The sequence below is a fragment of the Athene cunicularia genome, assembly GCF_003259725.1.
Source record: "Athene cunicularia isolate RWA chromosome 19 unlocalized genomic scaffold, athCun1 chr19_part1, whole genome shotgun sequence".
NCBI lineage: Eukaryota > Metazoa > Chordata > Aves > Strigiformes > Strigidae > Athene > Athene cunicularia.
In genome coordinates this window covers 6,164,749-6,187,834 of record NW_020799124.1, presented here as the reverse complement: position 1 = coordinate 6,187,834, position 23,086 = coordinate 6,164,749, and the positions used below count along the sequence as shown (strand labels likewise).

The window sequence follows — 23,086 nt, the reverse complement described above, 5'->3', positions numbered from 1 at the left end:
CTGATTTTTAAGCTGACTCAGTTTTCAAACAAGGTCTTGGGCTCAGTCCCACCAGGGCATGCGTCAGCTTCAATTATTTCCTGATAGATTTGGATCATAAACAGAAAAAAAGCTTCGTTTAGACCATAAGATGAGTGTCCAGCTCTGCCTTTGGCACCGCATCAGCTAAATCCCTTCTTCTGCACAAGTGTTTTGTGCAACCCAGGGTAGTTCTTGTATGCTGGGGGTCAGGCCTGGGGCTGCTCTGGAGCCTCCTGCAAAGCTCTCGGGAGGAATTGCAGAGGTTTAGGAAAGTACCTAAAGAAAGGAGGCTCTTGAGGCAGAGAGGCTTGTGTCTCACCCATGGGCAGATAAAGTGCAGTGATGGGAACGAGATGTGCAGAAGCAAGGAGCCTGACCCCAAAATAATGTGTCTTATGAAGGCTCTGAAATGGGCTGTTTATTTATCCTAGTGCTAAACTGGGGCATTTATCTACAGACCAGCGTGGAAAAGACCATACTTTTGTGTCTGGCTCATACCCTCATACAGTACTGAGACCAGAAGGAGATGCATGAGTTGCTGTGCACCTAAGTTATGTTCTCTAAATCATTATTTTAAAACCCCAAAATAGAAGTAGCCCAATACCTGCAGGGCTTATGAGTTGAGCTTGATTGTGAAGAAAAAAGGGCTGAAGGAGTGGACTGGTTTAGATAATCATGTGAAGGATGAGCTGGCTGTGGCCACTGATGTAGAGAGATAAGACTGAAAATATGTTTTGCTCTGCTCTAGCATCTTGGAACCCTTGATGTGTTTTATTGGTGTTGGTGGATGATTTGCTGGGTTCTGTTGAGGCAATTTATTTGGGCTGAATTTCTCAGAAATTGGCTTTATGTGAAGTTCAGGTCTTGAGCTTCCACCAGCTGTCTGGACACACCGCTCAGGAGGTCTGGCAGCTGCACACCAAGGGCCAGTGTGAGCATGCTGCTTGGGGGAAAAGTTTCTTATCAGAGAAAGAAGATGGTCCTGCCACGTTTGTACCAGCAAAAAACTTGTGGGGGGGGGCGGGTGTGAGCATTGGTGCTGTTGCTGTGTTGCTGGTTGGCGCAGCTGGAGCTGGGTGAGCATCGCCCCTGAATGAAATCAGCTTTTGATTAATGGTAGTCGCTGTGTAGGCACCTGGACATGTCTGAGAATAAACTTCCCCGATTTCTGTCAAGGCTTAGCATCTTCCAGACTGCATTGAACAGAGAAGCTAAAAACCACAAGTCCTACACTGATATTTCTGCTCCAGCCATCTGCAGATAGACCCTTTCTCTCCCAGTTTTGTGGGTTTTTTTTTTTACCCTGAGAAAACCTGCTGTAATTGTTTCCCTGCACACTCAGAGGTGATTTGTCAGAATCCCTATTGCTCTTTGGCTAATTCAATATTTATAATGTCTTTATAAGGCTGGTCCCGCTCTGCTGACTTGGAGGTGAGGTGGGAGAATACATTGCATAAATCAGGCTGCACAAAATGCACAGCTCGCAGCTCTGCCAGGGCGCTCAGGCTCGAAGGGAGGACACAAAGGCAGCAGTGGTGGGGTGTCCAGGCAGAGAAGATGCAGCATCTCCCTCAGCATCCCTGCCCAGCTTGTCCCAGCACCCACCCTCAGCCATCAGTGTGAACAAAGAGCAGTGGTGAGCAGAGCCCTGGCTGATTGCTTATTTTAGTACTTCCTATTCCATTTCTGTGTCTTCTCTAAGATGTTTCAGAAAACCAGGCAGATGCCCCAAATTGTCATGTCCTGAATTTATTTTTTTTTTAAATCATTATTATTCTTTAGGTCAGGTTAATCTCTGCTTGTAACCTTTCAGAGAGCAAGCCAGGCAGGGCAAGATGGGGGGTTTACACTATTGGATGTCGTATCACATCGTAGTATATAAAGATCTTGAAATTGAAACATGATTGAACAGTCTAGATTTAAACAGTATTTGATTTTCAGGAACCAAAATTTCTTGAACCAAATCCTTAGAAACTCTCAGAATTAAAGTTTTGTAAGCCACTATCCTTTTATGTGGAAATTTTCATCAGAATTGAGAAGATGCCGCCAAAATCCCTGTTTTGTTTGAAGCTTTTTTTTTTTTTCTTCTAATAAATAGATGTTTCGAGAGCTTCTGATGAGTGCTGTTCCTGAGATCTCCATCAGCTCACAAAGTCTCTTAGTGTTTGCTGTTCTGTAAAGCAGTTTTGACCATAACTGATGGGTTGTTTGGTTTACTTAATCAGTCTCTGTAAAACTTTTTAGTGCTGAAAGCTATTATGTAGAGTCAAACAGTAACGGTGCTGCTGCTGCATGAATTGCAAAAAGACAACGCTGCTGTGTGGATCCCCTGAACCCCAACACAGCAGCCAGGAAGGGGCCTCGTCATCCCTAACCAGGCAGGACCCACGCACCCCTGCGTTCATTCTCCAGCAGCAACGTCCATGGGTGCACAGAACAGGGTGGCCCTTGATGAACCACCCCATCCTTGCAGCATCTTAGCAGTCAGTGGGGTTTCATTTTCCCCCTTCCTATACAGTTTTTAGGATGGTCCCATGTGGCTTGCCCACTCCCAACGGGGAGCCGCTCTGGGGTTGGAGCATCCTGCGGGTGGTGGCAACGCTGCAGACACCTTACCTGGCATCCCTCCCTTGTCTTTGCAGGAGGGGGACTCCCTCGGGGCCATGGAGAAGCTCTGCCGGCAGCTCACCTACCACCTCAGCCCCCACTCGCAGTGGAGACGCCAGGGCATCATGAAGAGGAAGCCGCAGTCCTGGTGAGTCGACTTTCAAAAGCCACTGTCATCCCGGGGGGTCACTGTCCCCTCCCTGTCCTTGCAGGCTCAGGAGAGGGGGACGGGGGTTTTTCCATGATGCTTTTGGCCATGATGTGCAAACATTGGTGCAGGTGGGAGCTGCCTGTTGCACACCTGCAGTGACAGAAGGAACAAATCCACCACTGGATGAAGGAAAGTGCTTAAAACCATTAGCCAGGGCTGCGAGGCACCCAGGAAGACAAAACCTTCTCAGCTTGCCACAAATTGTCCCCAATCTCACCAGTGTTTCCCCATGCCTGGTCATGTCACCAAGTTGCTTCGCGCTCACCCAGAAGTGTTCTCCTTTTCCGTTTTCCTATCCCAGTTGCAGAGGGAGAGCAGCACAGTAGTGCCCAGGAAGGGGAAACACACTGGGAAACCTGAACCACCCATCCTCCAAACATCCCCATGCTGGGCACTGGAGAGCAGGAGAAAAACTGCTCCAAGACATCCTAATTAGATGGTAATTAACATACAGACACTGGTCACCACACACCCTGTCGCTTGCAGTGCGTTTGTACAAAGAGAATTGTTGATAAAAAATAGGGAATAAATGACCCCAGTCCCCTCCTCGGCCAGGTCCTCAGCAAAATGTCCTGGCTGCCAACATCCTGGATCCAGAGAGCCAAAAAATTGGTGGATGAGGCTGATAGGAATGGAAAGGACTCCTTTTTTTTTTTTTTTTCTGTGATGTTATGCATTATGTATTTATTATTTTTGTTTAAGGAATTGAGAAATACAAAAGAAGCGACAATATGGAAGAGTCAGGATTTGTATCCAGGTGCTGGCTTGTGGCCCCAAGAGAGTTTTGGTTCCTGTTGGAGTGGATGCTGTCTGTAGCCGTAGTGGAGACTAATCCAGTGAAAAAACTTTGTCTGGAAAGAGAAGAGGAGAGGAAAAAGGGACACGGGAGGAAAACAGACACAAGGGAGTAAAGGATCACGTGGCCAAATAGGATTAGGACCGTATCTCCCAGAGATCTGGCTCAGCATCCTTTTATTCTGTTGTCCTTAGAGACCCACATGTGGAGAAACACCTCTATTTCATTAGCAGTAGTAACCATACTTTTGCTTGTTGAGCCTCTTTAAGGTGTATTGGTGACTAAAATTTGCTCTTTCCCGTCAAGTGGCAGAAATAGATGGAGCACGTTGGGACTGGCGTGCTGCAAAGCTGTACCCTGTGAACTGGGCTCAGCCCACCGAGCTGCGTAACGACCCGGGAACTCGGTTACCCTTGTGGGTTTTTTTTTCTTAATTAGAATAGGAAATGCACACCCCTTGTCATCCCATCAGGGCATTATTAAAGTTACGCTGTTGTGGCAGTGGGGAGCTCTTTACGGCCCAAAAGACAAGAAATTATTGAAAAAATTTAAAGTGCTTTGTGCCACTCTGTCTTTAATTACCAATCGCTGTCCTTAATTATCAGCTTGGAACGGTTGTGCGAGTGTGTCCGCATGCCAGAGATTTGCGAGGCTTTATCTTACAAGCCTGCTGTAACATTTGCCTTTCCTTGGAAGAGCCGGGAAATAGCTGAGGTTTGTCACGGTTTTAATAGCAGGGGTGAGGTTTCAGCCGTAAACGAGCCCTGACCGCACCGCAGCGACCCCGGGGCTGTGAACATGTGGTGCTGGCTGCTGGCTCTGCCCTGGCGAGGGTTTGTAGGATGGGATTTGCCTGGGTTTCTGGTTTAGATGCTTGTTTAGGAGGTGGCTGTGAGTTGAAGCCAAACCTTTGCTAGAAGTTGAAGTCAACTCTTTGCTAAGGTCTAAATGCCACAATATAGAGAATATGGAGAGAACAGAGAGAACATCTCTCTCATCTCCCCTGTGCTTGACCACCCACTGCTTTATTTGTGTGCCAGCACTTACCCCATTAGGGTTGCACCTGATTTTTGTCTGCGTGTTAGTTGATGGGTAATTCCTTTCACAACCAACAACCAGCAGGTGTTGTCCCAGAGCTCCCATCTCTGGGCTGGGGTTTGCAAGTGCCCTGGAGGCCTCCAAGGGAGCAATGGGATCTTGTTCCCAGGTATCAGCGTTGGCTTGACACAGCCTTGCTGTCAGATGTTGCAGGAACTTTCAAATATTAAGTTTCTACACTTTCTTGCGTGTCAGTTGGCCATCCACAACCCTTCAGTGCTCTGCGCTGTGGTGTAATTAGTAGCTGGTCTAACGACCAGGGAGTACAGAGCCCCTCTTCACGTCTGTCTCTTCACAAGGAAAAGAACTTCAGCTTGATGCAGTGATAGCAGAGGGACCTTGGTTGGTGGAGAAGGAGGGTACAGGCCTATTTTATCAGAAATAAAAAGAAAACCTGTGGGAATACTTTCCCAGCTCTTTCTGTAGCTGGTTTTATCATACTGCATCTCGTCCTGTTTCTTTGCTTGGCTGGTTGCTGTTCATTTAGACACTAAACAGAGCCAATAAATCAAGTGATTCCAGGGCTTTCTTCAAAGTTCCTCCCATTCCTCTCCAGCACAGGGATGCGCTGGTTTTTGCGGGGGGCTGACTGTGCCCCCGTGGAGAAGGTGTAACTAGCTCTGGACAACCCTTGTCATTAGGATGTGCTTTATTTTGATTTATTGGAGGCTACCCTTGTAAAATCCCCCTTTGTGAAGGCACCGAAGCAGTGCGACCCAGTGCCTGGGAAGTCTGGGATTTGTGGTGGGAATCCCATCAGTCTGTGGATTAAGTGTTCATGTTGCGAGTCTGGGGCTCCCTTGATATCTCTCCTGGATGTTCAGAGACACTCCAGCGGCTGGTCTGGGGCAGAGATCAGGCGTTAAGAGCTGTCTTGATAAACAGAAAGTCTCTGCCCTTGTTTTTTGGGATAAACCGGCTTATGTTCACAACTGTGACAACAAGCCTTTGGTTACAGTACAGACAGAGCACAGGGAGCTCTGGCAAAATTTCAGGCGTTGGTTATTAAGCAGAAAGCATTGGAAAACGCACTGCAGTGTGCGTGCTGTTGTGTTGCAATAGCAAGGATGAATTATTCACAAAAAGTGCAGCCATCGGGCCGGGAGCCCGCCCGCGCTGGCACCGGGATGAACGTCAGGGCTGCAGCTCCCGCAGGCTGTGGGTGCCCCCGCGGCCCTGTGGCCCATCCTGTGGTCCCCGGGTGGCTCTGACAGGAGGGTCGTGGGTGCCTTGCAAGCCTTCACCCCCTCTGCTAAGGCTTTTCTTTGGGGGAAGGGGGGATTAAAGCGGAAAGCCTGGTCAGCACAGATGTAGCCTCGCTCACAGCAGGGGAGTTTATTGTTCAAAGCCCGTTTTGTCCTGCCAGTCATGGTGATACCGCTCCACAGACCCCTGTCCCCTGCAGCTGGGTTAGATGTGCTGGAAAGGTTTGGGAAGGAATCGGAGTTTAATTATTTCTACAGTCGGGAGCAGTGGGGAGTGCATTTGTAGGAGATGGATGCATTAGTGCAGTGCTGATCCCTCGCTTTGATTAAAAGGTTTCCCCAGTTGTGGGATCAAGGGGGTCTCAGACACGAGTGGGATGTTTCCCTCTTTTTGCTCAGGGCTAGTGAAGGGGTGGTGGCCTCTGGATGTCATTGTATTGCCACCTCCTCACACGCCCACAGTCAAATTTTTAGTGGGATAGCATTCTTACTTCACTAAATGCCTGTTGGCATTTCCACTGGGCACTCGGGGACATAGCCACTAGCCACGGGCGGGATCAGTCCCTCCTGGACCAGCCTGTCCTGGGACACCCTGGTCCCTCTGCCGAGGCCTCTCCAGCGCAGTGAGCAAGAGCCCCACACATGGGCACAGCTTGACCGAGCACCGAGCAAAGCCAAATAGCTGTAGTTAATCTCACCAGAAATTTGGGAAAATAATTACAAGGGAAAATTGCTTTTCTTTATCCTGCAGCTGCTGTATTCGTTACAGGTGATAATCGGAAGCAGAGCAGCCGGAGGGGGAGGATGGGGACAGATGATAGAAAGGACTGGAGCTGATTTTTTCAGCTGGTCGTGCTCTGGCCGGGCAGCCTGCTGCATAGGCAGAGGAGGAGGCAAGTGCTTTCTGTTTCCATCTCACCCCAGGCATCACGTTCAGCCTGTGTGAGCACAGAAAAGCTAAATCAAGGGAGACTCTTAGCATTGGCTGCCCCGCTCTGCCATGCTGCCTGGCACTGTAGCACCCAAACCTGTGCCAAATGACCTTACTTTTTTTTTCATATTATAAATCAGTCTGTCTCTCACTTGCTGTCTCCCTCTCTGTGCCTCCCTCTGAATCGCATATATTTATATTAAACATCCAGGATGAAAATCGGCGTTTTGCCTGGTAGGGACAGCCAATAGCAGGAGGATGAAACCAGCCTGCTAAAGCAATTCATATGTTTCTGGCTCTGCCTAGGGATGCGATTACAGTCCAGTGTTTAACTAGCAAGTACTGAATTAGATCCTGGAATCTCCCTGCTCCTCCTGCTGCCAAGCACTTGCCTTCAGCATCACAAAAGCAAAACTTCATCAAAGCTCCACGCATCCGTAAGTGCTTTGGAGCACGGGCTTGAGCTTCATGGGGAGAGAGGAGGTGTTTCCCAAGGGGAACAGCCTCCGTGGCTTTGCTGTGTCTTTCCCTGGAGACTCATAGCCAGTGCATTACCTTTGCTTGCTGCCCATGTTGCTGCTGTGCACAGGAGTGACAATGATGCGCCAGGGATGCACCAGGGAGGGGACGGAGTGGTGGTTCCAGCCCCGCCAAGCTGAGCAGTGGGCAGCATCTGAAGGAATATCAGTTATTCATATTGTAACTCCGAATCTAGCCCCGTTTTCCTTCAGGTAAAACCCTTTCTCTTATACAGTTCCTGTTGATGCCACTGGAGTGCGAAACATGGAAGAATTTAGGGTGAAGCAGCTCAGTTTGAGCACTGGAATTAAACAGGGTCAATCTGCATCTAAATCCATGGATTTTTTAACTCTGTTGTGGCTCTGCAGTAAGCGGAGAAATGCCCAAAAAGAAGCCGGTGACTGCCCTGAGCTGGTACAGAGCTTGCGGGGAGGGGCCCACACCAGGGTGAGCCGACATGGCACTTTGTTCACGTTCTAAAACCATTTCATGTTTCAGAGCTCCCAGCACTCGCTCATGCAAATCCTCCCCCCAGCTCCGGGACATGTGAAAAGCAATGATCTGATTTTTTTTTCTTTTCTCAATTCACATGGGTTTTTCAGGTGGCTTTTCACAGCCCCAGCCAACTCTCTTTTCTTTGCCACTTGTCCTTCTTGCTGATGGTGGGACCAGCCTGGCTGCTGGGTTCCAACGCAAAGCTGATGTGGGCAGCAGGTGGGAGCGTTTAGCACAGCACAGGGGTGAGGGAAAGGTAAGTCCTGGTATGAGATCTGCTCCACAGCCAGAGCAGAAATGCGCCCGATGAGGATTTGCAGGAAAAGGGGCCGTTTGCTCTTTGCAGGGAGCACAGGGGAGCAGCTGGCTAGCTTTTCCACAGCCCCGTGTGAGCAAATGCCAGCTCATTCCTATGGCTGGTGGAGAAACTTAATTATTTCCTAAATATTTACGTACATAAAGGATGAATTGTGCCCATACTTGGTCTAAACAAAGTCTTAAACAACAGCAACATTCTTTGATGGCTCTGGTAACACCAGGAATATAATTGATCTGTTTGGGGTTTTTTTTATAAATCCAAGAGTTGCCCTTATTTGAAATGTACGTGCTGTCACGGAAAACAGCTCTGCCCGCATGTTGCCTGCTGCATGTGGGGCACAGCTCCATGGGATTTTTCATATTTGGCTTGTGAACACAGATCACTTGAACCTTACAGCCCAAATCTTGTAGTGATAACGCAAACACAACTTTTGCAGGTACCCAGCCAGGGGAGGGACCTTTCAGTATGGGCTGCAGAGCATATACATACCTTTATCCAGCTGAGTTTCTTGATGAAATGGAGATGCCGTTACCTCCCTGTTAACACCATTCATCCTCCTGATGCCAGAAGTGGGCACAGCCACTCTGCGCTGCCCAACCTGGGGCTCCAAAGCGAGTCGGAGTTAGATCTGTCACATTGGGATGTCACATCGTTCACTTTTCTTCTTGCAGTCTCTTGCATCTCTGCTGCTGTGATTTTCCCCGCTGCATTTCCCCTGTTCTTTAGCAGCAGCCACCTCATTTACAGGCTTTCTGAGCTGTATCTCTTCATTCCAGTCCAAAGCCCCTTTATTGCTTTGTTGCACCAGATCTTGTTCAGCTGAATTCCAGTTTAAACAGAGTATTCTTTCATCTCCGCTCAACAAGCAATGTTAGTCAGTGCTAAGCCACATTCCTGCTCTGTTATGCATTACTCTAACATGTCAGTCTGCAGAAAAATGACATTGTTCCTAAGGCACTCGAGAAGTATTCTTCTTTATACAAATTTATTGTGTTTTACCACAATAGCCATTGGGTTCTTAAGATAGCTGTTGGAGCAAGGGGACAAGGTCAGTGAAGAGAAGCGGAGCTGCAGTGTTTGAGGAAGGTGGCACAAGTGTGCTGGGAACCGCTGAGGTCTTTGGATTTGGGAAAGTCAGGTCTCCTCTCAGGAGCCTGCATATGGATTTCAAACTTGAATATTAGGTACTGATTTTTTTCACTATCTTAAAGTTTAAGCCTAATTTTCTATTTTGTTGTTTTCTTAACACACCCAAGGGACTGAACCAAGCACCTATGGAGATGCTCTGCTCATATATAACCTCGATATGTCATTGCCAGCGCAACGGGTGAGCCTTTAGTTCTTCAGCGAATGGGGTCTAGCAGCCTCACACATTTTGGCTTGTAGCTCACCACTTGGGCAGTGTTGATTTTTCTCTAGCTCAGACAGTTTTGTGACTTGAAAACCATCATTTTTCTCTCAGGACAGGTTAGGAAAGTTGCACTGAATGGGTTGTAATTCTCTGAGATGGAGGATATATTCAATCATAAAAGTGTCTGACAGGAGCTGTCACTTTCTCTCTCTCTGTGAGGGTTGGTATGAACAGGGTGAACACAGCAAACAGGTATTTTTTTCTCTGTTGCCATACATTTCTGCAGGGAAATTACTGCCTGTGGCCCTGCCTCAGTGGGAACCATGTAATAGGTACTTCTCCATATAGTATGTGCACATTACAGGGCTATGCATGATAAAGTAAGGCAGAATATTGTTTGTTTTCTTTGATTTTCCCAGCCTAAGCAGGGTTGAAAATTCAGTGAGTCTTTCCTCTTGCTTTCTGCATCCTTCTTGCACCAGCAGAGCCTGGGTAGGAAGCAAGCAACGAGTTTAGCCCTGCAGGACATTGTTTGGAAGCAGCTGCTGGGTTCTGAGGAAGACAAGTCAGGGAGGACATTTGCTAGCCCAGGGTAGAATGTAAGCCCTCCTGGAGTTAGTTTAAAGGGCTGATACCTCCAGCCCCTGCTATCTTCAGGGTTTGGTCCAGCAGCCACAGTGTGCCATCATGTGCCAGCCCCATCAGTGTGGCCTTAAATGCTGCTGCTGAGGGCAAAAATCCTGCTTGATACATCTTCTCCAGCTCCTGCCTTGTTCCCAGCATTCAGGCCCGTGGTGCATTCAGGACAGGGGATATTTGAAGTTTAAGCCTGGGTTTGCACATCCACAGGCTGGATCTGATAGGATAGGAAAATAGATACTGCCAATGTAGTCGTACCAGAGAGGAGGATAGGGCTGTGTCTGCTGCTTTATGAAGGCAGGAATCGGGGGAAATTCAGGGGGAATGCTTCACAGGGGGAAATAGAGAGAACAGGTTTTCTCCCAATGTGTTTTCCCCCAGAAGGGTGCTATGTGTCTGGAATGAGGCTGCCTTCACTCCCTGTCTGCACAGAAAGCTAAACCCTCTTTTCTTCAGAGTGGAAGAATGTGACAGGTTGCTTTTTCCTGAGCAAGACCCTAGCCGGTTATAAAAGTGCCAACACCTCTCCTGTTCCTCACTTGCAAGCATCTCCCATTGCCTTTGCATCCTGTCGCAGTGGGGTGCAGGAGTCTGCCTCCCCCTGTGCCACCCTGGGCTTTTGCCCAGTGCTTGGCAAAAGGCATTACTGGAGCATCAAGCATGACAGCGTGGAAACCTGCCAAAATATCCAACGGGAGTGGGAATAGGGAAAGTTTGGCAAGACTGATGGGCTTTAAATGGAGCCCCACAAGGCTCTGTCATGGTCCTTTGCTGCTGGAGGCTGATGAAAATGTGCTTTACTCCCTTCTTTTCAGGGTCAGCATAGCAGTAGTTTGGAGGAATTTGACCTCTGTGGGAGGCAGAGCTCCCAGCTCCTGCTTTTAGCACCTGAACACCGAGGATTGCCCATTCTGGCCCTTCCCAAACCAGTTCCCCCCCTCCAACCTTGGCACCACTGCTTGCTTGGCTTCCCATGATATATTAAAGGAGGTGTGGAAACATGCCAGTAAAATGCATTTCACTGAGGAAGAACGCTTCCCCTTGAGCTTCAGTGTCAAAGCTGCTTGGGAATTTTTCTTCAGGGTCAGAAAATCCCTTATTTTGCTGCAAGAACCGTCATTTTTTAGCTTGGGAGAGTTCAGCAACAGTTCAGTGCCAGTGACTCTTCCCATTGAAATGGCTTGTGAATATCCTAAGTATTTTACCCTGAGCAGAAACTGAACCTTTGCTTGGAGGCTTATGTTTTCCCTCCTTTTCCAGACTGTGCCCAAAGAGTGAGTATTTGCATCAAGCAAGGATTTTATGTGAGAGGTAATATTAGTCTGAAATAGGCACTTTGGAGTCGCCTTTATACTTAGGAGTCAGCCCGAACTCCCCTTTGCTCTCTTAAGACTCTCTGATGTGAAGTTGTTAAAAATCATCTTGAAAATACCTGGCTGGAAGTGCAAATGAATAGTTTGGGACAGCTTCTGGAAAATCAGAAGGCTCCATCAGGCTATGGCACTTTTTAACCTGTGGTTACCTAGGGGTTCAATGTTCTCTGTTGCACCTGGCAGCCAGGTGTGGAGACCTGTTAAAACAGAAGAGGAGGGTGTTTTGATTTAGTGATGAACTTACAGAGGTTAAGCAGTTATTTTGTTGGTAGGAATGATCTTTTAACATCCCACTCCTGATTTCATTGAGGGCACAAAACATTTCTGGAGGAACGCTGATTTTTTCCTGCTTGCTTGCTTGCAGTGCCTGCTTGTGTTTCTCTACAAAGCCCTTGTGAGGCAAAAAAAAAAAAAAAAGGGGGAGTTTTCACGGGAGGAAGCCCAGTGCATGAATAATGTGTCCTCCCTTTCGAAAACAGAAAGAGAATGAGTGTTTGTAGATTAAAATCCTCCACTGCTGCCGGCAGCTTGTGGGCGAGCGATAGGAGAAGTTGTAGCTCCTGCAACAAACAGTCTCTTCAGAGCATCCAACACAAATCCGTTGTTGGTGGGAGGAGGCTGAAGCAAAAATTATGCAGTCTCTTCTCTTCATTAAAACCCTGTGTATGTGTGTGTGTGTGCACAGCAGGCGTGCTGGTAGCTGCTGCTGAAGAGGAGAGAATTTGTGAGCTGGAGACCTTTGGGACCTATGAGTGGGTGGTCTCTCTGTCAGCGGGATTTTATTTTACCCTGTGTTAGTTACGTGGCTGTCCTGGAGATCAGAAGGGACAGAGCAGCAAAGTGCTTTCTGGCATATGGAGCAAATACTACAAAAACCAGAGTGGGATATTGCCTGGTGGTGTGATTTCAGGGTGTGTTGCAAATCACTCTGCCTTTGCAGTAGAAATCAGGCAATTCCCAAACCTCCGCACCTCCCTGCGGGGCCTCAGGCTTTGTGCACGTGTTTGGGATGGAGAAAAGCAAAACTCTGGTTCTTAGTCGTTCTTCAGGCTGCTTGGGGTTGGGAACTGAGGCCGTTAGGCTTCATCAGCGGGATGCTTGGCCCTGGCTTACAGGTAGGGTCCTGCATCCCGCAGGAGGACGTGGGTGAGGGACAGAGGTGCTCCTGGCCGTGGTGGATCCTCCGACCTTTGCTGGGTCGTATCACGACTGAGTCTGCAGTCTCACGGCACCTGTGTGGTCGCTGACTCTATAAATCCTCGTGCCGACATCCATCTCGGGAGTTAAATAACCTGCTGCGGTGGCTGCGGTTTGGTGGTGGCTCAAAAAGATGCAGCAGCCCCCTGGGTGGGACAGGCTGTGACCCTCCGCAGCAAGAGGCTGCGGGTGTTTCCCTTGTCCTCGCCCAGGCGTGTGGCAGCGCGGGTCCCAGCCACCTCCAGCTGTCTGTGCGCTGGCTGTGGCGGTAGCACAGAGCTTTGTTTGTCTCTGAGATGATTGCAGTCTGGATGCAGGCGGAAAGCAATTCATTTCCCAGGGTAGGCACTAAATACCAACTGCTGTCTGCCTGTGCGTGGCAATTGTTAATAAGAGCTCTGCTGGGGCGGAGCAGAGCTTTTCCCTGTGTGTATCCTGCAGCATTAGAGGTATTGTGGTTATTTACTACGTTATTTCTGTTAATTGCCCTAAGAGCACAAGAGAGGCCATCGCCAAGCTTATTATACCCTACTTTTGTGATTGTCTGTCTCAAGAGGGTTGGAAATTAGAATTTAATCTCTGCATATTGCTATGGTTCAGCACTGAAATTCCAGCCTGGCCAAGGCAGACCTTCCTCTGGAAATAGTAAATGACCACCAAAAGTGTCTTGCAAGGTGTCTGATTGTCCCTTGTCACTGGGCTACTTGTTGACTGTGCCGGAGGGAGTCCCCAGGCAGCAGATCCCACAGATCTATTTGATGTGAAGGGTTGTCCCTGCTTAAGCACTGCTAACTGGGGGTGGTGAGGGTTAACCACAGGGACTGAGTAATCCTCCCGTAATAGAAGGATGACTTAACGTGATGGGAAGACCTGGAGTGACACAGAAGAAGTCAGAAGGGAGCGAAGATTTTTGGGAGAGAGAGAGTGGAAAACAAGGGGAGGATGAGCAAGACAAAAAAACCCATCTCCCTTGGCTGCTGTCAGAGATGTGCTGAGTGATTTTGCAGCTTGAGGTCGTGTTCAGTCTGCCCCAGCACTGCCACGGGGCTGCCAGGCAGCTGCGGTCAGCAGCGGAGTCACCCCCCATGAGCATCCACCAGCTTGTGGAGCATTTGGCATCCTGCTTATCTCATTTTGTCTTTTTGCTTGGCCTTTCTGTTACCGTAAAAGCCAGCAGACGAAGTATCTAAGACTCATTCTGGAGTTTTAGAAAGGCAGGCATTCTTTACTGCAGCTCTGGGTGCACAGGGGATCATTCCACCTGACATGCACACACTCAAACACAAGTTCATCCTTTAGATACCTTAAAGACGTAAATATTCATACATTTTCCAAGAAGTCTCCACCTTTCTGCCTATTACATTTACATAATGCTGGCATTGCAAAACTACCTTACGCATGTGTGGGGGTCTCGGGTGGTCGCTTGGGGAGCTACCCCCCTACTCCTTTTCCCCTTTTATGATCACGAGTCTTCTGAGGACGATTTCTTCTCCTTGGATGTTTCCCCAGCTCTGTTGTCCAGCCAAGCTGTTCCTTCTTACCCACCTTGTTTGAGCATTTCTGCCAGGATGCATCTATTCTCAAAGTTAGGATATTTTCTCTGTACTTTTAAATCACTCAGGTATTGTTAAATATAAAGTTAAACGTTTGGTAAAAGAATTTCTTGATATTTAAGGTATAATGGAACGCTTCTCTTACCACTAATTGTTGCAGGCACTGACTGCTCACGGGCATCGGCTAGCAGGCATCGTTTCTGCTAAGGCATTGGTCTTAGATTGATAAAGCACTTTGCTCAGCCTTATTAATGAATTGCCTCAGCCATGAGAGCAACAGCAGGATGAGGTGTGGTGTTAACCCCTGTATCAGGCTCAGCCCCGTGGAGGAAATCCCAGATACACCTGCGGGCAGCACCAGCATCATGCAGTGCTGAGGATGCTGGCACCCAGGCAGCACCTACAGCAGCTCCTCTGGGAGATACGCACCTTCGGTTTGGCCTGGTACACGCAGCAGTCAGCCAACTTACGTAAAACCGGAGTATTTTCTATACTTTGGCAGAAATGTTTGGAAACTGTTGCAACACAGAGGAGCAGGGGAGGGGGCTGTCTCCCAGCAGCACCGTCATTGGCTGTTTGATATGGCTCCTAGCCACGCACAGCACAGTAAATGAGCAGGTTTGCAGTTTTCAAGGCAATACACCCTGGCAAAATAAAAGGCGGGGGGGAAAAAAAAAAAAGAAACCTTTTGAGGTACCAGGAGACAATAAGTTGGGAGAAATGTTTGGATGTGGGTGATTTTGCAACACATGTCTTCTCTGTCCTCCTCACCTCTTTTTTTCCGCCATGGCCATGGGGTATTTCCTACATCTGCCAATCTGGGACTCTTTGGACTCTTTAAAGTTACTCAAGTTATGACTTTATATATCTCTTATAGTTGGGATTGAAACCACCATGATTTGACCTGCAGTTGTTCTGTTCTCAGTGCTCCACCACATGAGGCTTCTTCGGGGCTCCTGCTTCTTGAATTTATTCCCTTTGGCACATGCATTACTGGAAGCACAGTGCCTTCTGTATTTTTGCTTTCTGGTGGTCTGTGTGGCTTCAAAACTGCCCAGTCAGGGGCGCATTTTGTGGAAAGTCCATTTTCCCAGATAGCTGAACTGGAGCAACCTTTTGGGCTGTTTCTTTGCACGCACCAAGGTAGCTGGCCAGAATTTTTTACTCCACACTGGCACCCCGACAGATGGATTTGAGCGAGTGGGGTGGGAAGGTTAAGCCCTGGGTTTAAATACAGCTAAGCCCCCTCCCAAAAAAGAGGGAGATGCTGGCAAGCAGCGGTGGCTACAGCTGCCCTGTCCCCACCGGCGCCAGCCTGGCTGTCGGGAGCCGGCTTATCCCTGGGAAATCGCGACCCTTCGAGGACACCCTGTCGAGATGCAGCTATCTACAGCCAGGCGTGCGTTGCAGTGCTTCCCCGTGCTATGCAGAAAATCTGATGAATGTCTCCTCAAAAAATGCTGTTTAACGTGAAGACATCCCATCTGGCAGGGCCGGTGTTTTGTGACTATGCGAAAACCTTGGTGAAACGTTTTGTCCTTCTTGTAGGAATTTGTGTGTGGGAACACACACCATCTTGTGTGATGTTGGAGAGGAGAGATGAATAAGCCAGTAGTGATGGGCTGCAGGTCAGCAGCACAGACTAAACTGGGTGGGAAGAGGGGAAGGGTTTCATCCAGTTGGAGAAAGATGTTTGCTGAATGAGAGAGGAATAAAAAAATAAAAAAAAAAAAGCGCCAAGTAATTTTAAAGTCAATAATGTACAGGACTAAGCGGCTTTTGCTTTAAATAATGCTCTTTTAAGGCTAGTGGGGTATAAATACCAGGGCAATAGGTTGTCCCTGGTGTGCACTTTATCCCTCAATCAGCATGTGTGCATCAGGCAGGGAGGGATGAACCTGACGGTGCAGCGAGGATGCTCTGAGCCAGCTCCCGACTTCCCCTGGCTAAACAGCTAAATAAGTGTATCATCCTTACAGCAGAGCTTCAGCATCAGCGAGTAGCAGGCTGGAAGTGAACAGAAGGAGTTGCTTTTTCACCCAGCTGTCCCTGTCGAATGATGTTGAAGGGCCCAAAAGCACAGAGTTTAGAAGGAAATTAAGGATGGCTTCATCAGTGGCCATTAGACACCATAGTTTAGGGTCAGCCTCTGGCTTAAGAAGTCTGTAAAGCATGGGAAACTGGGAGGATTTGCCAGGGAGGAGCAACTGAATAAAGTTTTAGATTCTTTACTTAAGCATTAACTAACATCCAGGCACGATCTGGACTTTGTAGACCTTGGTGTGACCAAGAATATTCTTTTGCATTGATGCTTAGTAGCATTAGTGCAGTGCAGAGGTGGGGTTTTTCCAGGGTCTGCAGCATCATGCCATTCACTTAGAACCACAGAGGCTCACTCCAGGCTGCAGTTCACCTAACACATCCCTGTCCTTCTGTCTTAATAGGAAAAAACAGTGAACAGAGTAGGAACACGTTAGAGCAGCATAATGTGGTGACGATGCCGAGCTGATTCTTTCCTGGCTTGGGCTTGTATCACTTCCTCTGCATGGGTCAGAAACCTTTCTCCCTTTCAAGGGAGAGCCCAGATATGACCAGTGCTTGGTCCCGAGCCGGCCCTTCCATTGCTGGGATTTTTCTGCTCAATTCACCTGTCTCCAGCAGGGCAGCCTTATTTCTGCTCCCTTGTGTGCTTTGGAGAGCCCTCAACAGTTAAAAACGCAGTCTTCAGAGGAAATCTGTGCCAAGACTGACCTGAGACAGGATCCAGCCTGGGAGGAACAGCCATTTAGATGTCTTGCAGAGGGGAGAAGCGCTCTGATGTCGATCAAGCCTGGGGTGTACCCCTGCCAGGGTCCCTTGACGTGTCAGCGCACATCAATCTGCTGGAGCTGGCAGGGTGGTCTGTCTTTCCCGAGAGGCTTGGAAGTGCTGTGGTGTTTGTAGTTGAATTTAAAGAGTTGGAGACACTGGAATGACCTTTGGTGCGATGAAAACGGGACTAAATGATGAGCAAATTAAATGCCTGTTGTGGAGGGAAAGGTGAAGTACTGCAATTCCGGGTGAGCAAATACTGACGAGGGCTGTGATTAAGAAATAATTCTGCAAGATGCTGTTCGTGGCAGTTAAAGAAGCTGCCGTCCTGTTTTCTTGTTGCTGATATTCAGGGGAAACTTGATTTCTCCTGTGCCTGTTGAAGGAAAAACCGTTGGATCTGCTCTCCCCATTTCCTGGGAAGCACACACCCTGAAACATGCCGAACAGGGAGGGTGAGCAGGTGATGAAATCACCCATTTTGCTCTTCATTTCCACTGGGAGTTATCTGGCCACCAGACCAGCAAGTTTGGGATGGACATAAGTTATTTTTGCTGAATATTACAGCAGCATCTGGAAGGTGGGACTGGTGCTGGGCACTGCCCAAAGCCTTCCCAGGGCTGCTCGCCGTGGGGTCCGATTTGTGCAATGGAGATGCAAGTACTACTTACATTTCCTAGATTCTCAGCGAGTTGAAATCATCTGGCTGAAATTAGATGATACATCAAGCTGTTTGTTGTAGGCCAGCGGGTTACTCATGGGCTGGCATGGCTCTGGAGAGCACAGTGCTGTGACCTTACTGCCCAGGAGGGGTTAGCTGGGACAGGGCACAGCTGCCCGTACCTGCGTGTGTGGGTGGGGGATGCCGTGCCCCTTCGCACACCAGACCAGGGCATTCAAACGTTGGAAAAGGCTTCATGGAGAGGGGCTTGATGCCCCAAGCCTGTCAGTATTTAAGAGGCATTTGGATAATGCCCTTAATAACAAGCTTTAACTTTTGGTCAGCCCTGAAGTGGTCAGGCAGTTGGACTAGATGATCGTTGTAGGTTTCTTCCAACCAAAATACTTCTATTCTATTCTATTCTGTCCCATCCCATCAACATCTACTGGCGTTGTCTGAAGAAAGGGTTATCCCAGCATTTATAGCACTTTCATGCTTTGCAGCAACAAGCCTTAAGCTCGAGCCACTGCCATGAGCGCTGATAAACCCCAACAGGTAAGAGGGCAGCCGTGAGGTTTGATGTACAGGATTGATTTGCTGCTGAGCCAGCACAGCTTCCTAAGCAGCGTGAGGCCAAGAGGGCCATGGGCAACCATGTTTCCCCTAAAGACTCCTGCATGTTAGCAGCAAGCATCACTCTGCTGAAGCAAGGGAGTGGGGGAAAGCTGGGCTCTGTTAGCAGCGAGTTGGACTGATAGTTGGACCTATGAGATTTAGGACAGATGATTCGGTGATTAAACAGGCCAAATCCCAACACCGCACGTCCAGAAAAAGCCTTTTTGGCAGCTGATGAGGAGGCGCTGAGAGTGCTTCTACTTGCAGAGGGCTCACAACCATGGGAAGGGAGCACGATGTCTTTATCAGAAAGTACTATAGCTGCCTTGGGACTCTTTTTCAAGACCTCGACGCAGGTATGCAAACAGATTATTAGTGGCTGAGCCCAGGCATGAATCTGCAAGCTTTCAGCAAATTTAAGGAAAACAATATGTAGGGAAGTGTGATGATGCAACACTCGGAGAGTGAGAGCCAGAGACACCAGGTGCGAAGAGGTTTTGTGCCATGTGAGGTGGGATGAGCTGATCTGATGGATGAGCTGATCTGAAAATGTCTCAAACCTCAAGCACAAGGTTCGGGGCTGCCAGTCGCTAGCAGGGGCGAGCAGTCAGGTTTGGCCGTTTAGGAGAACGTGGCTCAGCAGCAAAGTCTGGTTCTGGCGTCGGGGATTCGTGGGGTTGGTGTTGGTGTAATTTGGCTTGGAAATGGGGAATTTGCCTCAGCCAGTGAGAGCTCGCTGCTGGAGGCAGTGCCCCTTTGTACAACAAGTGCCTCTTCTTTCTCCTGCCTGAAATAACTCCTGGCCAGGATGTTTTGAAAGAAGTCATCAGCCAGCATTGATTTTGACTGGAACATGAGTTTCTGTGTCCCACACCAGCTGTAAAGCATCACTCAGGATGGTCGGAGTCATGCCCTGCAGTGGGGCTCAGTGCCCTTGGGTTGGGTTTGGGTGCTTTGCTGGGCAGCATTAACCATCTCTCATGTACACTGTTACAGAGCGCAGGAAATGCACATGTGTGGTTATTATCCCTGAGACTGTTCAGCAGATTCAAATGAGACACATCACAAATAAGATTCCCAGTTACCATCCAGCTTTCTGTCCCGTGTTTGTTCTGATCTCTATTCCTATGACACGTTCAACCTACTCAATCTTTTGGCGTGTGACCAGCTGCCTCCCTGGCTCTTCCCATGTCATCTAGCAGCAGCACATCCTGGCCTGGTTGGTCTGTGTCCCTCATCTGTGCAGCTGAAGGGTGATTGCTGGCCAGCTGGGATGGTTGCCTTCTCCTGGCTGTTGTTTTACTGGTGGAGAGGTTATCCCTTACAGCTACCTAATGGTGGCGAGGCTGCGGCTCCTTCCCATGTACCGGCCGAGCTGTTCTGCCAGCCCTGTCTCACCTTGCTCACTCAGAAGGAGTTGGCAGTAGCAAAGACCTACTTTTTAAGCTGTTGGAGCTAAACTGTAAATAATGCATGCATATTGAAATGCCACCCAGGTATGTGTTACAGGGCAAGCTGTCACGTTGGAAGGGGCTTAAGGTTTTCCACTGACTCACTCTGTAAAATGAGCCCTTACCCTATTCGTTGCTCTTTGCAAGTTCTCTGGGTTGCTCGAGAATTTAAAACAATTAACCCAAAATACAGAGTATCATTGTCTTCCCCTGAATATTGACCCTGACAAATGCTTGAATTGCCTTTGCTGTTCCCTCATTGAGCAAATGATCTGACAGCCAGAAGTATTAGAAAATATGCTAAAGCAGAAAAAAAATCTGAGGCTGGGATGAGGTGATTTACATCCTTTCGTACGTACTTGCGTTTCTGAGCTTGTTCACACTCTTACTGCAGCCCTAAAAGCTTCAAGTAGTCAGAGCAGGCACTACCTGTGATTTAAAACCTCCATTTCAAGCCACCCTCCTCCTCCTCCTCCTCCATCCTCTCCCTTCCTGCAACTGGACTAAGGAAAAACTCGGTAGTTTTCGGGAACATCTACCCTGCTGGCACTGCTCCCCTCCTGCCTCCTTACGCTTGGGTGCTTGTGATCCCCTAAATGGTTTTTAGTCCTGCACCTGATTAGAAAAGGCTGTGAAAAGTGTGGTTTTGGGGTTTTTTTTTAATTATTTTTGTTAATAATTACTCCCCCACTTCCTCTGCTTCTGGGGAGAGTGCTTTTGACACATGGCAGCAATTATTTAAATCTATCCTCACAACTCGGGCTGCAGAGCAGGGAATCAACTAGTAGAAATTGTTATTAAATGAGAGAATCAGCTAGTGAAATAATTAATCCCCACACACGCTTCCTCCCCACCTTGGAAGTCCTCCAAACACACCGTGATTATTTGTCTTGTATAAAACAGCTGCTGCCTTACTCCTTTTTTTTTTTTAGCTGGTGAGGGACAGTTTGGTCCCTTGCCCAGGGTCCTACTGCTGCTCCCGCACCGGGCTGGTCTCCTGCCACCGTGCGAGAAAGGCATCACTGCCCCCAGCAGCGGTGCCCATCTCATTACCAGCCAGCCTCAGCGTGGCTGTCACCCCTGGCTATTTTTCCCAATTAGGAGAATCAAGCTTTATGATGAAGCTTTGATAGAAGCTTTAAAAAATTTTTTTCGAACCCTTTCACATCGCGCATCATTAGTGGTGGTAAATGAAGGTGTTTAGTGAGCTCATCCATCACTTCGACTTGGGGCTCCGATTTGCTGTCGGAGTGAGTTTCCACCTTCTGTGCCTGCTGCTGCTCTCTTTGAATGAAAATAATGCTTTAAAATAACAGTGCAAAGGAGGACAGTGGTAGGAGCACTGCTCCTTGCTGCCGTGGGGAGGAGGAAGGCTGGACTGAGGTTTTCAGCACAAAGGTTTGGGATGGTGACAGCTGGGCATCAAAGAGGCACTGAGGTGTATTTGGGCTGGGTCTGGGTTCTTTCTTTTTTCTTGTGCATTGCTGTGGGGTTGGCAGGAGTGGGAAAGCCCACATGGGGAGGGTTGGACTGGAGAAGGCTGCAAGCCCCACACAAGGGGATGTGAGCAGCAGGATGCAGGTCGCAGCAGGGCTGCAGTGAAGCGTGTGAGCACGCCAGCAGCCGGCACGGCCGGAGCTTTCCTGGCACAGGCTCCTGCATCCCAAGCCCAGCCTACATGCCGCCCTGGTTGCTCCAGTTGCTCATAACCACGCGTTTCCATCTGTCCCCCAGGAGCCCAGCCCCAAGGTCCCCGCTCACCCCATGGGTGACCCAGACACAGACTTGACTCATCCCCTTCCAGTCTGACACTTCATCATTAGACGTGGTGTGGTCCTTTGGCTCATGAGCGATGGGGTGGAGAAAAGAGCTCCCTTGGCCACGGGCTGAGCATCCTGCCAGCACTAAGGGAAGTGCAGAAGGATCTTTTGCATCTCAAAAGGCTCTGGTTTTCTTTCTCCCAAGAAAAGGGAGACCAAACTGCAGAGTGCAGACCCTGCCCCTGTTCAGTTCTCAGCTTTGGCTTTTGCATATCTTGCCAACAGGCAGCAGCCTGTGTTTTGACACATCCCAGTCCCTGAGAGAAGGGGCATTCAGCCCCAACGCTGATGTCTTTTGTCTAGCAACATGTAGCCCAGGCTGGCAATATGCTCTTCCAGGTGTTTCACCCTCCCCTTGTCCAGGGTTAGCACCAGACTGGGAAGCTGGGTTTTTTTTGGGGGGAGAAAGTCATCTTCATGTGCTGGCCTCCCTGCGTGCTCAGTCTCTCGTGAAGGTCACTTCTCACCTTGCTGTTGGAGATGAGGATTATTCCTCAGCAGCATCTTGGCTAAGAGAAATGCCCATCTGGAGTGAGTCCTCTCCTGTGGTCCCTGGTTTAATCAGCTAATGGGTCATGTTGGCCACTGAGTGCTAAGATGTGGCTCATTATCCCAATGATGATGCGTTGGAGACTTGGGAAAAAATATATGTGTGTGTGTGTGTGTGTGTGTGTGTGCCCACATAATATGGAGAAATTACCTGGGAAGATTTGTCGTTGGGCTGATCTCTCCAGCATGGTGTGTTCCCCTCTAACAGCCAGCTCGGAGCACAGTGACACAAAACCTCATCGCTGATGGGTACAGAGAAAAGGGCAGAACGTTTGTGTGCAGAAAGCTGAAGGGGGGAGGCTGATTTCTCTGTACTACTATTGATACAGCTGATAACAGGGCCTGTCTTTCAGCAGAAAAGCAAGTAGGTTACACAGCCAGTCAGGGGAAAATTCAGGGAAGGTTTTTGTGGTTTTCCTGCTTGTCTGGCAGAATTTGCCGTACCGCAGGGACTCGGGGAGCTGGGCAGCGCTGATGTTTTGCTATAAAGAACAGCGTATCAAATTACTTTTCTGTTATGCCCAGCTGAAAAGGCAGCCTTGGCAGTCAGCTTCACCTCCGATATTAGCTCAGTTTTCATCTTTTTAGGGGAGACCGATGCTGAAATCCCCATCATTAGAGGGGGAATAATCTGCCAAAAGTAATGAAGTGCTGGGGGAAGAGGGGGTTCTCTTTGGGCAGTTAAAGACACTGGTTGTTGCCCGTTTTCTTTTGTTTGGCTTTGCAGCCCCAGAAATGGTCGCAGCTGCTTTCTGCTGACCCCGGGCTTATGGAAAGGGTCTATTAAAATGAAATGATTTTGTAAGCAGATAGCAAAGTTGCATGAGAAACCATGGCCAGCAGGAAAAGGAACTTATGGGATGC

At 48.7% G+C, this 23,086-nt stretch overlaps 1 protein-coding gene across 1 annotated transcript in view; it reads left to right on the top strand.

Moving 5' to 3' along the window:
• LOC113487333 (leucine-rich repeat-containing protein 75A-like) overlaps positions 1-23,086 on the top strand; it is a 63,353-nt gene that overhangs the window by 23,711 nt on the left and 16,556 nt on the right. The window contains exon 2 of the mRNA XM_026861852.1: positions 2,664-2,776. Within this exon, the coding sequence (XP_026717653.1) occupies positions 2,664-2,776 (113 nt within the window). The remainder of the gene's footprint in view (positions 1-2,663; positions 2,777-23,086) is intronic.